Source organism: Mixophyes fleayi, chromosome 4, assembly GCF_038048845.1.
Source record: "Mixophyes fleayi isolate aMixFle1 chromosome 4, aMixFle1.hap1, whole genome shotgun sequence".
NCBI lineage: Eukaryota > Metazoa > Chordata > Amphibia > Anura > Limnodynastidae > Mixophyes > Mixophyes fleayi.
In genome coordinates this window covers 2,561,360-2,580,102 of record NC_134405.1, presented here as the reverse complement: position 1 = coordinate 2,580,102, position 18,743 = coordinate 2,561,360, and the positions used below count along the sequence as shown (strand labels likewise).

The 18,743-nt window shown below is 44.4% G+C and overlaps 1 protein-coding gene across 2 annotated transcripts in view; it reads left to right on the top strand.

Moving 5' to 3' along the window:
• LOC142150938 (phospholipid scramblase family member 5-like) overlaps positions 1 to 17,701 on the top strand; it is a 31,379-nt gene extending 13,678 nt beyond the window's left edge. For both annotated transcript variants that reach the window (XM_075206142.1, XM_075206141.1), the window contains 5 exons: positions 2,080 to 2,107; positions 5,827 to 6,008; positions 7,800 to 7,958; positions 8,301 to 8,429; positions 15,218 to 17,701. In XM_075206142.1, the coding sequence (XP_075062243.1) occupies positions 2,080 to 2,107; positions 5,827 to 6,008; positions 7,800 to 7,958; positions 8,301 to 8,429; positions 15,218 to 15,271 (552 nt within the window). In that variant the 3' untranslated portion in view covers positions 15,272 to 17,701. The remainder of the gene's footprint in view (positions 1 to 2,079; positions 2,108 to 5,826; positions 6,009 to 7,799; positions 7,959 to 8,300; positions 8,430 to 15,217) is intronic.
• The last annotated feature ends 1,042 nt before the right edge of the window (positions 17,702 to 18,743 follow it).

The following is an 18,743-nucleotide window of genomic DNA, read 5'->3' as shown; positions in this document are numbered from 1 at the left end:
CTTTTTCATCCACAGCATTTCCTGTATTTTGTGGATCACATTATAATACCTCTATTGTTTATATGTGTAATCTCTGTATATAATCTACATTCAATATGCAAAAATTCTATTACAATAATTCCCAAGTCTTTGGGTTGCCAGTGCTTGTATTTGGGGGCACCAAGATTCATAAACTCCCCCACTGCAGACTTGAGTTTTATCATGGACTCTGAGGTAGCAATAAGTAAATGTGAGCCCTTGTCACTCACCGGATGGTTAGTGCCTCTAGTTTGAGATTACTCATATACCTGATTCTAAAATTTCTAGAGGAGTTCTTCCTTTTTTGGTGCATTGGAAAGGCTTTGGTCCGGAGGAGCACTCTTGTATCCGTGCGGATGACCTTAATGCTCCAGCACTTCTAAAAAAGTTTTATACCAAATATCCGGGCAAACCCATTTCCAAGTGTTCTGTGCCCACCTTTAAAAAGGGGGGTACTGTCACTCACCGGATGGTTAGTGCCTCTAGTTTGGGACACGGGTCTCTCTCTCTCTTGCCGTGCCTGTTCGGCACCGCGGCCATCCGCCATCTTGACCAAGGATTGCGCATGTGCAGAAACCACGAACTGTTAAAACCTTGCTCATAGTCTCATTGGTCAATCAATCACCTCTCACTACTTAAGGCACCTGTTACTCTATTACCGTTGCCTGTTCTTTGGTTCTCATTCCCTTGTGACTCCGAGGTGTTTCCGGTTTCTACTCGTGCTCTCTGTTTGCTGTGGAACATATCTGCGCCTGGACAAGTCTTCTCTCCATATCGTGGTACAACTTGCCAGCCGCAGACCACTCTCTGCTACCTGATAACATACCTGCACCCGGACAAGTCTACTCTCCATATCAGTGGTACAACTTGCTACTCGCAGACCACTTCACGCTACCTTATAACATACCTGCATCCGGACAAGTCTTCTCTCCATATTAGTGGTACAACTTGCTAGCCGCAGATCGCTCTACGCTATCTAGTATTATACCAGCATCTGCACAAGTCTTTACATCTACCAGCGGGAACATATGTCAGGAGCAGCTTACCCTACTATGTCGCATGGTACCTGTTATTAGCCACTGTGTTAGACTCCGCGCCTCTGGTAAAGTGAAATTCCACCTGGTGAATTCTGGGTAAAACTCCTAGTGCCCGTGACAGCCCTATTCACAAATTAGCTCCTTTCCCCTTTAACACTACTTATCGTGGCAATAAATAAAATACTTTATTGCCACAATTACCAAAAAATATCTCTACAGTAAGTCCAGCCCTGGAGTTTTTGGTGGTGAATTAGGTACTATTTAGTTTTTCTCTTAGTTTACTACTTGTGCTCCCTCTTGTGGATTTTATTATTCACCTTTTTGGCCAAAGTCCATAGACAACAGCCCAGCATCTCGGAGCTGTGCAACTTCTAGTGCTCATCCACTACCCCAATCCCTCTCACAGAACAACTATCTTCTCCTTTCTTCCAACCACATTCTCACTTCTCCGCTTTACCACCTTCCCTTTTCCTGTGTACCCTGGAACACTTGATCTATATGCAATAAACCAACCATCCATCCTATTATCTCTAATTCCCTCAGCCTTCTTTCTGCTACTGCTCCCCTCTATGACACTGCCTCCTTTTCAGCTTCCACCCCACACTTCTCACCAGGTGACTGGCAAGGTATGGGAGAAGACTTCATAATCTCGCCTGGCTGCACCTTCCAGTTATCAGGAGGGGAAGGGAACCTTTGGTGGATAAAGCTGATCTGGATGCCAGGAAAGGGAAAATGTATTAAGACTGTAGACAGGTAATTTTAGTGTTAGGAGAAGAACCCCTGTCCCCTCCCCTCCCCCGGTACAGCCACCTTAAACACGGACAACTTGTCTCTTTCAAGGGAGAAATATTTAATCAGTTCACAAATCATGTTTCTTAAATAATAGTCTAATTTAAAACAGTGTGAAAGGTTTCTAATAGAATATGTGCATGGTTGATAACAAGTTATATTTATGTATAATAGGGACACATTATACCTTATGCTCAGTAATTATTACTCAGTAATACTGCTCTTTATCTTTCAGATCAGCCAGTTTTCCGTGATGGAGAAATGTAAGAATGATATTGTTATATTTCCTTCACTGCTCTGTAATAGACATCACCTGCTGTGTACCCTGATCTCTGGACACCCAACTTTACCAGATCAGCCAACTGACCCCAATCACTCCATGTCCACATTAACCAGATCAGCCAACTGACCCCGATCACTCTATGTTCACATTAACCAGATCAGCCAACTGACCCCAACCACTCCATGTCCACATTAACCAGATCAGCCAACTGACCCCAACCACTCCATGTCCACATTAACCAGATCAGCCAACTGACCCCAATCGCTCCATGTCCACATTAACCAGATCAGCCAACTGACCCCAATCGCTCCATGTCCACATTAACCAGATCAGCCAACTGACCCCGATCACTCTATGTCCACATTAACCAGATCAGCCAACTGACCCCGATCACTCCATGTCCACATTAACCAGATCAGCCAACTGACCCCGATCACTCCATGTCCACATTAACCAGATCAGCCAACTGACCCCGATCACTCCATGTCCACATTAACCAGATCAGCCAACTGACCCCGATCACTCCATGTCCACATTAACCAGATCAGCCAACTGACCCCGATCACTACATGTCCACATTAACCAGATCAGCCAACTGACCCCGATCACTCCATGTCCACATTAACCAGATCAGCCAACTGACCCCGATCACTCCATGTCCACATTAACCAGATCAGCCAACTGACCCCGATCACTCCATGTACACATTAACCAGATCAGCCAACTGACCCCGATCACTCCATGTCCACATTAACCAGATCAGCCAACTGACCCCGATCACTCCATGTCCACATTAACCAGATCAGCCAACTGACCCCGATCACTCCATGTCCACATTAACCAGATCAGCCAACTGACCCCGATCACTCCATGTCCACATTAACCAGATCAGCCAACTGACCCCGATCACTCCATGTCCACATTAACCAGATCAGCCAACTGACCCCGATCACTCCATGTCCACATTAACCAGATCAGCCAACTGACCCCGATCACTCCATGTCCACATTAACCAGATCAGCCAACTGACCCCGATCACTCCATGTCCACATTAACCAGATCAGCCAACTGACCCCGATCACTCCATGTCCACATTAACCAGATCAGCCAACTGACCCCGATCACTCCATGTCCACATTAACCAGATCAGCCAACTGACCCCGATCACTCCATGTCCACATTAACCAGATCAGCCAACTGACCCCGATCACTCCATGTCCACATTAACCAGATCAGCCAACTGACCCCGATCACTCCATGTCCACATTAACCAGATCAGCCAACTGACCCCGATCACTCCATGTCCACATTAACCAGATCAGCCAACTGACCCCGATCACTCCATGTCCACATTAACCAGATCAGCCAACTGACCCCGATCACTCCATGTCCACATTAACCAGATCAGCCAACTGACCCCGATCACTCCATGTCCACATTAACCAGATCAGCCAACTGACCCCGATCACTCTACATCCAAATTAACCAAATAAACCAAGTGACCCAATCACTCTACACTGACATTAACCAGATCAGCCAACTGACCCCAATCACTCTACGTTCACATTAACCAGATCAGCCAACTGACCCCAATCACTCTACGTTCACATTAACCAGATCACCTAAAAGACCTCTACATTTCTACACTCACAATTATCATATGTCATTGTGCTGGTGTTTGTGCTACATCTGTCCTTATGTGGATTTTAGGCCTCTATTTAGAATTGGACGGCTTTGTGTTCAAATGGTTTGTGTAAAATATGTGGTGTAATAAACCGCGCCCTGACGTGGTTATTTTGAGTTGCCTGTACCTCAACATATGTGACACCAAAAATAATGTGTTAGAATCTGCCTGCATCAACTCTAAAACCTTACTGTGACAGGATGGACCGCCTATGCCACCCCGTCTGTTGCTGCTGGGAACCGGCTGGGCTTACTTTGCCACCGTTCCCTTTCTTTATACCAAATGCGCCCTTTAGCCGCAGTAGGAGGTGCTTAAGCTGCTGTCACCCTGGACTCCTTAACAGCATCCAGAACTACGTTCCTTCTGGGTAACTGTGACTGCTAGTGTACCCCCTCCCCGGGCACCTAGGCTGGTGCTCCTGACCTCTTCCAATTGATCGTGGTGCTGCTGATGGATCCCCCCCTGGTCTATCACACTGGTCAGAGCTGCTGGGTAGCGGGCAGAGCGGTGGTACCGGAAAAGCTGGGTCCAAACCTCAGAACAGCCGGAAACAGATTAGTGTTGGGTCTAATATGTAGGTCACAGGAATTTCAGCATGGAAGAAGTTGTCAAGCAGGTCTTGAAGCAAGTGATGTTTATTTAGCGCCAGTAGTCCTGACAAGGACAGTTCACACTGGTTTAACGTACCAGTGATCAGGTCAGATGGAACCACAATGATACATTTCAATGTACAAGTTTGTATACAGTTTTAGAGACTAGTCTTGGCAGGGGGTAAGTCAGCCCCCTGATCAGATGGCTCCTCACAGACTGCAATATTTCATTCAAAGATTAACATCAGGATGTGAAATGTTCTTTAACCATGGATTTAAATGCAATTTATACTTAAGAAAATTTGCAGTAATCTGTGATATCCTAAATCACATTGATCAGAGATTTCTTTTCACTGTAACCAATATACAGGTAACGGCTCCCTGCCGGCCTTCAGGCCAGAGCAGGCATTTGACACTTCCCATCAAAAGACTTAGTTAGCATTTCCTGCTATCAGCAAAACAGACTCCCTCCCCACATATGCCTAATTGGAGATTTACTGTAGAATGTTTAAAACAAAAAAAAAAAATCCCCCCCCCCAGTCTCAGAAATAAAGACATTTCCTATACCAAAATACACACAATATAAAAAATAAGCACATTTGCAAATATATAAATAAGCGCTCTGCTCTATTTCCTTAAATACATTTCTACCATAAGTTATTTATTAGTGATCCAGCCACACTCACCATATACACACAACGCTAAAAAATAAAAACCATCGCTAAATAACAGTGAAAAAAATATTTGAGTACAGATTAAAGGAGAAATTATAAAACAATGTTAGAAACACAATATCCACAGCTACATAGTTATTGGACTGAGAGCGTTATATAAACAAATGGAAGAGTCCCTGTTACTCTCAGGGGTGTGGGACAGGTAGTTTTACTCCTCTTACCCCTGTACCCAGAAGAATCCCGGAGATTTTTAGTGTGGCCGGCACAACCCATAGAGGGTCCAGCCACGCGCTGAGTAATTAGAGCTGGTGGCCATTGTGCCAGGCGGACCACACACTCTTTGTTCCCTGGTTTTAGTAGGATCCAGCCCAGGATGGTTGTACCTCTGGTGCTCTCATGGACTTTATAAGGGACCATGCTATTTATCACTAAAATATATACAAATCATCAGCAACACGTAAGGTGCATCTAAGGTTGGGGCAGATGTCTAAGGTGTGCACAGCGATACCGTACTGATCTTATAGATGAGTGCCCCTCATCCACCTCTTCAGGTAAGTGCAAGATATGTGTAACTCTACAAGGTTTGGTGTATGTACAGTGTGACTATATACATCTTTACATGACACAGATGGATTTACGTCCAGCTCTATATGAAGCCCCCAATCTGTTCCACAAATCTCCGGCACTATGTCATGCTGATCACCTACTCCTATGGCCTCTCCTAATCAGTCCTCTGACATCTCTCTTCCAGTCATTGTGTCACAAGAATGGAATCGTAACTTTGAGGTCCTGGATCAGATGGGGCAGCGGATATATCAGGCGGAGCAGCAGATCCGATGCTGTCAAGGCCTCTATAACCTGAAGATCCGAGACAACAGCGGTCAGGATGTGATGGAGGTTACTGAGGGCTGCGGCTGTAGGTGTCATAGAGAGGTAGGATCCCATGTAATGTGTCTATATTACACACATGTAACATGCCTATATCATACACTTGTAATGTGTCTATATTACCAGGGCCGTAATGAGGGTGGTGCGGGCGGTGCCGTCACCCAGGGCGCAAAGCCAAGTGGGCGCAGCAGCCGGCCGCTACCTGCCTTCATACTTTCAGCCCTTAAGTTCCACTTAAGGGCTGTAGGGCTGAAGAAGAGAGAGGGGGAGAGATTAACTATCCAGAGTTTGATGCTTCACTCCTTAACTTCCGCATGTGCGTTCCACGGCGGAAGTTAAGGACAAGCATCAAACTCTGGTAAGTTAATCTCTCCTTCTCTCTCCTCCCCCTCCTCCTCCCCCTCCTTAGATGGGGGGGGGGCGGTGCCCTGTCTCGCCCAGGGCACCAAAATGTATAGTTACGCCACTGTATATTACACACATGTAATTATCATAGATTTGGTTTTGTAGTATCCCGTGTCTACAACACACACTTTTATTAGCCATAGCTAGTAAAGTAATAGATCTAGACCCATATTAATCACTGCACGGATCCTGTGTATTAGAGCAGAGCAGGACTAGACCTGTATTAATACTTTATATGCTGATTTTAGCTTTAACTGTTCTCTATTGTTCTTTGCCTGGATCTGGGGCACACAAACCATATCCTCATTGATATTCCGGGATTGTTGGAAGAGTGGGCGGTGACAAGGACGTGATAACGCGTTTCACATCATTATGACAAGCTCATCACTGTGTGTAGATGACAAGTTTGTGATTGCACAGAGGTGGAGGCATGAGGCGATTAGTATCACCTCAATACAATGCTCACCATTGTGCAATAGTATGTCTCAATACCAGCATCTGAGCAACAGTAACAACAGCAGCATCTGAGTGACAGTTACAGAGCAGCAGCATCTGAGTGACAGTTACAGAGCAGGAGCATCTGAGTGACAGTTACAGAGCACGAGCATCTGAGTGACAGTTACAGAGCAGCAGCATCTGAGTGACAGTTACAGAGCACAAGCATCTGAGTGACAGTTACAGAGCAGGAGCATCTGAGTGACAGTTACAGAGCAGGAGCATCTGAGTGACAGTTACAGAGCAGCAGCATCTGAGTGACAGTTACAGAGCACGAGCATCTGAGTGACAGTTACAGAGCAGCAGCATCTGAGTGACAGTTACAGAGCAGGAGCATCTGAGTGACAGTTACAGAGCAGGAGCATCTGAGTGACAGTTACAGAGCAGCAGCATCTGAGTGACAGTTACAGAGCACGAGCATCTGAGTGACAGTTACAGAGCACGAGCATCTGAGTGACAGTTACAGAGCAGCAGCATCTGAGTGACAGTTACAGAACAGCAGCATCTGAGTGACAGTAACAACAGCAGGAAATGAGTGACAGTTACAGAGCAGCAGCATCTGAGTGACAGTTACAGAACAGCAGCATCTGAGTGACAGTTACAGAACAGCAGCATCTGAGTGACAGTTACAGAGCAGGAGCATCTGAGTGACAGTTACAGAACAGCAGCATCTGAGTGACAGTTACAGAGCAGCAGCATCTGAGTGACAGTTACAGAGCAGCAGCATCTGAGTGACAGTTACAGAACAGCAGCATCTGACATTTCCACTTATCCACCGTTTTCATCATAAAAGAGCAATTTGTTTGATATTCTATGATTAAATAAACGTTGACATACAGACTGAAGACCACATACACCCTACATCCAGCCGCAGCCTCTGTACACGGTGTATGTGACGATCAGTCTAATATACTGGTTCTGTGGTCTCTCTGACAGATGGAAGTGTTCAGCGCCTCTGAGTCCCTGGGAAGTGCCATCGTACATGCAAATCTCATGATTACACAACTGTCCGTTGTAAATTCCTCCAGGGAGGTCGTTCTGATGATCCTGGGACCGTCTTTCCAAACCAGTATCTTTGGCAATGTCACATTTGAGGTAATGAAAACAATATTAAAATATAGATATTTATTAAAATGTTGTTTAACCTGTCCCTCCCCCTGCAGGGTGACACAGACAGGAGGGAGCTATGAGTCTGTCCCTCCCCCTGCAGGGTGACACAGACAGGAGGGAGCTATGAGTCTGTCCCTCCCCCTGCAGGGTGACACAGACAGGAGGGAGCCAGGAGTCTGTCCCTCCCCCTGCAGGGTGACACAGTGACATAGACAGAACGGAGTTATGAGTCTGTCCCTCCCCCTGCAGGGTGACACAGTGACACAGACAGAAGGAAGCTATGAGTCTTTCCTTTGTTTCATATCATGATAAATATTTTTTTCTCAGGTGAAGTCAAAAGATGGTGAATATGATGTGGGGATAATCAAGTATGAGAATAATCGGTTCACGGTGTCTATCCCGATGGATCTGGATGTGACAGTTAAAGGCCTGTTAATGGCGACCTGCTTCTACCTGGTGAGTGCACAGTGGTCTTTCCCTAACCTGCTCCTCTCATCTCCAGAAACGTCCTGGTCCCATCCTCCTGGTTCCAATCGTCTTCACATCTCATCTCCTTAAACTTACCTGTCACTAACAATGAAATCATGTATTATTGTTAGAAGATAAAAGTGCAGCCATATGTGTACTGTATATAATACATTGTATATTATACATAAAGTGATTGTTACAGATTTGTTGGTCCTGAAGGTTCTACCTGCTGGTATCAGCACTGCTAACTTAGGATGCGCAGAGTCTAACGCCTTCGGTCTTCGCCAGGGACGTTCAGGTCAAGGCTCTCCCAGTTAGCTACCGGCAAAGTAACAGGTGAATAGACGCGGACAATAGTGGTACAGAGGAAACAGAAGCCAGAGGTCAGAACCAGGAGACGTATCCAGACACAGGGAGATCCAGAGTCAGACAGAACCGAGTCAGAATCCAGGAAGCATGCATAAACGCTGGAGCATGGGTGGACCTAGATACTGTGGAACCCTAATGCCAGATCCCGCTTTAAAGAGATGAAGGTGAAACCTCATTGGTGGCAGTGGAATCAGCGGTCCGGAACGGAGACGCAATCGTCCTGCGAATGCACCCGCTCTGCTGGGCCAAAGACAGCCTAACAATGGGATGCGCTCATGGGGGAAAGGAAGGCAGCCGTTCCTGCCACCTACTGTGCGTCACGAAGTGTAAAATCTCCACCATAGCACATGGGTGGAGCAAGTTGGAATTCTTTGTGGAGGCCAAGGGGTGGATTTGGGTGGGATGAGGGTGCGGAGTAATATGCTTACTTTTGTGGAGCGCTGCAACAACAAGATGTAATTTTCAAATGAGGTTGAAGTTCTTTAAATGAGATAAACAGGGAGAGGGGAACGTGTGTATTTGTCATGGTACCAACGAGGGACAGGTGGATCCTGGCAGTTCAGCCGGGATTGGCATGACTTCAGCTAGAGGCGTGGAGTCTAACAAGTGAAAGGTGTTCGCCAGGGATTCCCGCAAGGGAATATGGACTTTGCGGCACTTGCAGGTCGCGGTCCCCTAGGGAAGGTCCCAACGAACCACAAGAGAGTGAGTGTAGTATTTGGTAGGTAGTAACCCACGGGAGGTACAGAAGGTGTAGAGGCACAGGAGATCTGAGAGCTGGAGATGCACTGATAAATACCACTAGGGAGTGATACGAAGGATAGCCTGCAGAGTTGCCACTAGTAAGCGGTTTGTGGGGAAGTTCTGCAGAGTTGCCACCTGGAAGTGGTTAGAGGAAATATTCTGCCGCATCGTCACTGGGGAGTGATTTAGCGAATGATCTGCAGCGCTGCCACTTAGGAGTGGGTTTAGGCGCAATGTTCAGCAGCGTTGCTACTTGGAAGTAGTTAGCCGAGAGGATCTGCAGCGTTGAAACCCGGAGAAGCAGGAACACTGGGATGAAAAGCACAGGAACTGCTTTCAGAACATTCAGAACAGTAGACAAGAACTGACTAAAAGAACCAGCACAGAGTTTAGGTTGGAAGGCAAGATATAATGCAGTGTCAATTAGGCAGCCAATAGGGGGCAGCAGGAGGACAGAAACAGGTTGACAGTTCTGCGCATGCGCAGAATCGCTGAGCGCCGAAGAGAGAGAGAGAGAGAGAGACAGCGCTGAGCGGACTGCAGCAGCGGGGACTCAGGTAAATCAGGTTTGGGGGGGAGACCATGGGAGAGCAGTGGATGCACACGACGGCTCCCGGGGGGACAAAGCGGGAGTCCGGCGTGTGACAGTACCTCCCTTTTTAGAGGTGGACACCGAACACCTAGAGCCTGGCTTCTTCGGAAGTCTGGTGTGGAATCTTTTCAGCAGAAATGGAGCACTAATGTCAGCAGCCCGCACCCAGGAGCGCTCTTCGGGACCGTAGCCCTTCCAGTCCACTAAATATTTAGTTGTTCCTCTAGAAATCTTGGAATCCAGGATCCGACTCATCTTTAATTCGTCACTTTGTTGGAGGGAAGGAGGAGTAGTAGGTGTAGCAGGAACAGTGAACCGATTGATGACAAGAGGTCTCAATAGGGAAATGTTAAAGGCGTTGGCTATTCGCAGAGTCGGTGGTAGTCGTAACTTAAAGCAAACAGGGCTGATTACTTGAATGATTTTGTAAGGACCAATGTAGCGAGGAGCGAGCTTCATACAGGGCACTTTAAGGCAAATGCTCCTTGTAGACAGCCCCACCTTGTCACCGACTTTCAAAAGAGGAACTGCTCTACGTTTCTTATCTGTCGCTAACTTGTAGTGAGTAGAGGATTTCTTAAGAGCCTTCCGAACTTGAGACCAGGTGGATAGAAAGTCCTATCGAAGAGTATTAACTGCAGGAACTTGGGTGGGAGAGAGGCCTGAAAACTCCAGAATACGAGGATGACTTCCAAATACCATAGAAAAATGAGTAGCTAAAGTGGACTCATGAAAGGAGTTGTTGTGAACAAATTCTGCCCAGGGCAACAGATCCACCCAATTGTCCTGGTTGGCCGAGGAAAATATTCTAAGAAAAGTCTCCAGGCCTTGATTCACCCTTTCAGTCTGACCGTTGGTCTGTGGATGATATGCGGAGGAGAATTTCAGACGAATACCCAGGAGATGACAGAAGGATCTCTAGAACAGCTGAGCGCCGAAGAGAGAGAGAGAGACAGCACTGAACGGACTGCAGCAGCGGAGTCAGGTAACTCAGGTTTGGCGGGGAGACCGCGGGAGAGCAAAGGATGCACACACCGGCTCCCGGGGGGACACAGCGGGAGTCCGGCGTGTGACAGTATTATTATTCCCGCTTTTGCTTCACAGTGATAGGGATACTTTCCAGCAACACCGGCAGTAAATATTAATCACTTATCGGTACAATCCATCAATAAAATATTACTTGTGCTTGTTAACATTACTCACAGTTACTGGGAGACAGAGGGGGAACTAGTGAGCTGTGGGCACTGGTGCGGGAAGGAGGGAATTGGGGCCCCTGACCCTCTGTATCTGCCATGCAGTGGGGACTTATTATCTCCATGGATCCAGTGCGCTGCTCCAGATGCACCAATGATAGTTCCGCCACTACTGGGATGGTCAACTTACCGTTAGGACAGCCCAATCTCATCAGATAGGCACACACATGATCCGGCTAGCCCTGATCACTCACACAACATGGAACTGCAAACCCAAATCTGCCACTAATAAATAATGATAAATAATGAAATTCTTAAAAACAGATACAAAATGTAAAAAAATAAAAACCTTTCAAGGAACAAAACATGTTCTCTTCTGTTGTCATCACTCTGATGGTGGTATCAGAGCAGGTATTAGCACAACGCTTGTTCGATACCCCTTAATGCAGATGTGCTCAGCTCCAATCCTCAGGTTCCACCAACAGGTCCTGTTTGTAGGACTTCATTTATCCTGCACAATTGTATTAGTCTATTTTGACGGGTCAGTAATTATCCCACCAGTTTCCACAGACAGAAATCCTTCTTTAATGTATAAGGCTATATGATAAAATTCCCTATCACTGGTGAAAACACCCACATTAACAGGTAATAGAGCTTTATATCCTTTGATAAATATACCCCTTGATTGTGTCCCCAGCTCAGTGTTGGGGCAGATACTTTTATTGGGTCACATCTTGAGCCTCCTCATTGCACTTTGGTGGATAAACACATTTCTATGTGTACTGTGTCAATGTGCTATAAGCACTTTCCTCTTCCTTCTCCCCAAACTCTTACATCTCTCATTCCTCTCTCGCTCTAGGCAGACATAGCCTCTATCTTATCTACCTGAGGATTTATCATCTTATAATATTACCCAGGTAGCTTACCCCTTCATGCCCTGTAGCACACTTCCTTGGGTTCTCTGTTCACCCCCCTTTCCTAAGGGAGTTTAGGAGATCTTGCACCTTCTGTAAATAACTTTCCCACTCACAGCTAACAATGTCATGGATCTGAAGGGCTGAAGCATACTAGCAATGAGGTTTAAGTATCCCATTTATCATCCTTTGAAAAGTGGTAGAAGCCTGATGTAGCTCAAACGGTACCACCTTGTGCTGATAAAGGCCCTCTGCGGTGGAAAATGCTAATTTTTGCTTGGTGCTGTTCTTAAAGGGAACCTACCAGTAGCTGATGGCTAAATTTTGAGTTGTAAAATACCGAACATGTCATAGGCTCTCGATTAATCTGTCAACTGTTGCATGGGATAGGTGTCAAACCGTGACACTTAGTTGAGCTTACAAAAGTCATTGCAAAAAACCTATTGACCCATCCGGTTTGGGTATTAACACTATAGAGCTAGGCCGCTCACTTTTTGACTCTTCAATGACCGCTAAGTCTAACATTTTCTGGACCTCCTCTGATATTGCTTGTCTCTGGACTTCTGGAACCCGGTGAGACTTGAGATGGACCTGCACCCTAGGATTAATTATGAATCGTGTTTTATAGCCCTAGTGTGCCCTGGGAACTCTGAAAACAGAATCTGGCGCCTGATTCATTAAGGATTTTAACTTGAAAAAACTTCTTATTTAAGTCTCCTGGACAAAACCATGTTACAATACAAGGGGTGCAAATTAGTTTTCTGTTTTGCACATAAGTTAAATACTGACTGTTTTTTCATGTAGCACACAAATACTTGATAGCTTATTTGTACACTGAAATTTAAAGTTGATATTTGTGTGCTACATGGAAAAACAGTCAGTATTTAATTTATGTGCAAAACAGAATACTAATTTGCACCCCTTGCATTGTAACATGGTTTTGTCCAGGAGACTTAAATAAGAAGTTTCTCAAGTTAAGATCCTTAATGAATCGGACCCATGGTTCTTTTGTAAGAACTTGTTACACTCTTGTTTCTGAGATACTGATAGTGTTTCTGGAAGTTTCACTGAACCCTGGTTAATGTAATGCTCAGGGCAACAAGTGCATCTCTGTATTTCCATGGCTTAATTAAGTTCACTGATTATCTTAGCTTTGTCTTTCATTTACCTGGCTGATAGACTCTATAGCTATGTCACCCATTTTTCATTTAGTTCAAATGGTCCTTGCCACGTAACTAGAAAACTGCTTATACAGTGGGTATTAGAACTATTATTCTCTCCCCATGGTTAAAGATCATAACCTAAGCAGTACTTATTGCATATGTTAATATACAATTGGCATTATCACTGAAATTATATTTTGCAGAGCGATAACATGTTTAATTATACTTCGATAGGGACCATCTTCCTGCTCCCCGGTCTCCTTAGCAATGTCTAGGAGTCTCCATGGCCGGCACACCATGCAACAGTACAAATACGGCAAAACTTGTAGAAGCTTGTGGCACACATTATGGAGATTTGTCACTCCCTGGGTTTGTTAGGAGGTTTACATGAGCGTTCTCGGTTTCTCCACTGCTGCTGTGCACAGTTGTGGGGTTTTATCTACTTTCCAGGTAGACTCAGCAGCGTTTAGTTGCATTTTCTCACCTTATTTTATCCTATGGACTATAACTGGTTGGATGTCGGCCTAAGGCAATGAAGAAGGTTCTGATCTGCCCCTAGTAGAGGTCGGTGGCACAATAACAGTCACCACCACCAAGAACCCAACAGAATACCACAATTATGTACAGGGCCTTTCATATTGTGTTTTCTGATAAAAAGTATTGACCATTATGCTCCTCTTCAATCTATACGTAATGTTGCGGTTAGTCTTTCTCTCTAACCGCTCCACATCTGCCTCCCCTTCCCCCATAGAATCCACTTCAAACTCCTCACCCTTACGTACAAGGCCCTCTCCAACTCCACTGCTCCCTACAGCTCCATTTATGCTCGCTCCTGCCCTCTCTGGTCAAGCAATGACCCGCACCTTCCCTCCCATCTAGTAACCACATCACACTAACAAATCTAAGATTTTTTTCCATGCTGCCCCCCACCACTGGAACAATCTCCCTCGTTCTATCAGACTATCCTCCAGCCTGTATAGCTTCAAATGGTCATCAAACCCCACCTGTTTATAAAAGCCTACCAGTCCCCGTGTAACCATCTCACCATGTAGTATAACTCACCCACAGTCATCCTCCATCTCTCCCACTCTTGCCCTTAGATCCCCTTACATTGGCTCATCCCCATATTTTAACTGTTAGTCTGCCCCTTTCCCTTTAGATTGTAAGCTCTAGTGACCAGGGCCCTATTCTCATTACCTATAACTTTGGCTCACCAGCTACACTGTGCACCTCCTCCATGGGCTCTCTGCCCATTGTCTCTACTCATCCAGTGTCTTCGCACCTCTATCCGTGGCTCTAACCTGTTAGTTGCGCCCACGGTAATGGGCACAGGTTTCAGCCTGTGCTGAATATACCCCTTGTACCCAGTAGCTGTGTTAAGAGTTGCGGTATTATTTGGTTACTGTATTGTACTGTTATACCATGTACTGCCTTGTTGTTTGTCCTCTGTATGGCACTGCGGACCTCATGTGGCGCCCTATAAATAAGGGTTAAAAATAATAATTACGACAGCATGGAGTTCATTGTATAAAAGATGAATAAATGACATTTAGGGACAGATTCAATTGGCCGCGATGTTACTGAGAACATCACGGCCGCGCTTTATTACTGTTAAAATGGTAAAATGTATTGGTTACTTTTGCTTGTACCACTGTGGGGCGCGAGCGAAACTAAATATTACTCTCACTACAAAAAATTGCAAAGTAATGGTGATATATGTTTATTAGACATTTTAGGTTTACATTTCAATTTTGGTTGTTATGAGACAACGATATAAATTCTCACTTCTCTGTCCCACTAGGACTGCCTGCTTTACACCTCTAGGAGAAATCTAGTCAATCAGAGCAGAGACTGAGAGGAGGTTGATCAAGGATTATGACATCACTGTGACCTCATCCAACGGCCCTCCCACGTCTGCTGACATCACACCAACTAAGACATATTATATGTCATAGATAAGATCAGATTCAGTTGCCAAGAAAATGTCAACCATATAATATACAGTATATATGTATGTGTGTATGTGCATGTGTGTGTGTATATATATATATATATATATATATATATATATATATATATATGTATATAATTACATAGCTAAAATACTTTATGGTTTAACATGTTCAATTGATGCTTTTGACACGTACATATGATCTAAAATGTAAGTAAATTCCGGAAACTGTTCCATTCACGCTACAAAAAGCAATTACACTATTACCACTAGGGCAGAAGCCTATTGGATGTGGCCTTGATGATACAGACACAACTAATCCATTTAAGGAGGGATAAAGCACCACATTAAACATACAAGGGCTCATGATGAACGTAAATTGCATTGTTGGCGTATAATACGCTATTCTACATCTGAGCATGCGCACAAACCAGTCGTTTTGGACCTTGGGCTTTGTACGTTGGCGCAGAAGTAGGTAAAGCATATTATCCGCCAACAACGCAACTTGCATTCAACTTCACAGGAGACTAACAGTTTTTAGTTTAATTTCTCAATTGCTAATTTGCCGTCGTTTTCCACCTGTATGACCCTAAAACACTCCGATAACTTGTTATATTAAATGAGCCTGAGGTGCGACCAAAACAACCATATCCATGAGTTCAGTAACAGAACAGGAAGAGAAGCCCTGTGTGGTTCTCATCATTTCCATCAATCTGTAATAACGGTTATTAGTAAATCTATTAGACGTAATCTTGTGGAATGGTCAAAGCAGAGGGTGAGATGTGAGCTTAAAGGAAGGATTTGTCAATTACCACCTAAAACACAGAGAGCTTCTGTACCCATATGTATGTAGTCAGGGCAATATCTCCCATATATCACAAGGTCATTCCAGACTATTCATTCCAGAACCCTAATATATAAGGTACATACAATACTGCAATGACTCATATCATTTATATTACAACTGAATAGTTCTATGAATCTACCAGGGCTGACCCACATCCCAGTCTGGAATAATGTGCCCAATTCCCCCTACAGTCCGATGATCGCCCTCCGCACCACATGATCGGTGATCGTCCTCCACACCATATGATCTGTGATCTTCTTCTGCATCATAAGATCAGTGATCGTCCACCGCACCACGCGATCGGTGATCGTCCACTGCACCACACGATCGATGATCATCCACTGCACCATGCGATCAGTGATCGTCCACCGCACACGCAATCGGTGATCATCCTCCTCACCACGCGATCTGTGATCGTCTTCCACACCACGCGATCTGTGATCGTCCTCCGCACCAAGCGAATGGTGATCTTCTTCTGCACTATACGATCGGTGATCGTCCCTCACACCACACGATCACAGATCGTCCTCCGAACCATACTATTGGTGATCGTCTTCCACACCACACGATCAGTGATCGTCCTCCGCACCATACGATCAGTGATCGCCCTCCGCACCATACGATCAGTGATCGTCTTCCACAACACACGATCAGTGATCGTCCTCCGCACCATACGATCAGTGATCGTCTTCCACACCACACGATCACAGATCGTCCTCCGCACCACACGATCAGTGATCGTCCTCCGCACCATACGATCAGTGATCGTCTTCCACACCACACGATCAGTGATCGTCTTCCACAACACACGATCAGTGATCGTCCTCCGCACCACACGATCAGTGATCGTCCTCCGCACCACACGACTGGTAGAATATGTGTCCAATAATAACTATTTCTATATAATAAACTCCTATTTCAGCAGATCTATAGCCTACAAATCCCAAATTGATGACCACTCTTATATTAGAATGTGTCCCATTCCCAGAAGGCCGCTCTGCAGCGGTATTTCTCATGCACAAATCATATGAATTCTCTTTTCCATCAAATTCTTTTCACGTGATGGTTAGTTACCATTACAGCGAATGTTTCAGTGACGGGAGCCCAGCCATCATTTGATGGTGGACTTCCGATGACCATCCCTAGCAAGAGTCCGGGAGAAGCAGAGACTCACGCCACAGAGCGACAGTGATGTCATCAATAGGCGCCGGCAGCCAGACGCACTGACACAAATATACCCCCACATGTGAACATTTACTATGTGCGTTGAATTGAATAGGCACAATAGATGAATACAGTCACAGGTCCCTGACATATCTACAGTACATACCTGTTTTTTATTGTGAAAAATTTAAACTATTTTATGTTGAAAAAAATACACTACTTTACTGTGGAAAATTGTTGTTGAATATTTGTGAATGTTTCCCAATCGAATGCACAGAAATTATAAATGCTTTGTCTGTAAATAAATTCTAATATTGATTATATTGAACGATTTAGTTATAAATATATATTCAAACTTCGAAAAGTTTTGCAATTAAACATAACTGTTACCTTTAAACAAAAGTAAATGTACAGATACGTGCCAGTATCCCAGGAGAGGTTACACCCAGCTCTATATCAATCCGTATTCCCATCCATCATATACACAGTCCCACGATTGTATAACAAATAAAACAATATATCAGACACTACTTAGATTTCAAGCAAAAAAATCATACAATGAATCTAACTATATCTGCAGCTTCCGAGAGCAATCTACTGAAATTTCCACAAAAATCCAACTAGAAAGCTAGAAATTATATTTGAAAGCGCCGCTATAATAGATATAATTTATTAATTTAATAAAATCAACATGCAATATTAGGATGCAAAAATACAATTATATTAAAATATATAGGTTTAATATACGTTTATATATCAATACCAGCAGGTTTTATATTTTAACACATATGAGCTCATAAGAATATTTAATATCCATGGATACTTGTAATTAATAAAAGGAGAAAAAAATGAGCCATCAAAATATGCCCTCAAGCATGAAACAATCACCTAAATTAATGTCCTCCAAATGAATACTAGATGTCAAAGTTTCATATATGTCAAGAAGAAGGTGATCATAGTCTCTCATAAAGGACCACAATTATTAATTATTAATTATCCAAAAATAAATATTGTGGAGCAAACTTAGGACTGTTCCAGAAGATTTAAGGCAGATCCACTTTTATGTGATTACACATAACGTACTTTCTCCTAGTGGATATTCTCAAGAAACACCAAGGGTTAAATGTATCAAGCTGCGAATTTGAACAGTAGAGATGTTGCCTATAGCAACCAGATTCTATCTGTCATTTGTTAGAATGTACTAAATAAATGATAACCAGAATCTGATTGGCTGCTACAGGCAACATCTCCACTTTTTCTAATCCGCAGTTTGATAAATATACCCCCCGGTCTCATAGCAGTCGTCTCTCTCCCCAGTAAATTCTTCAATAGTAAAGCTCCAATTATTATTATACAAAGTCTCCA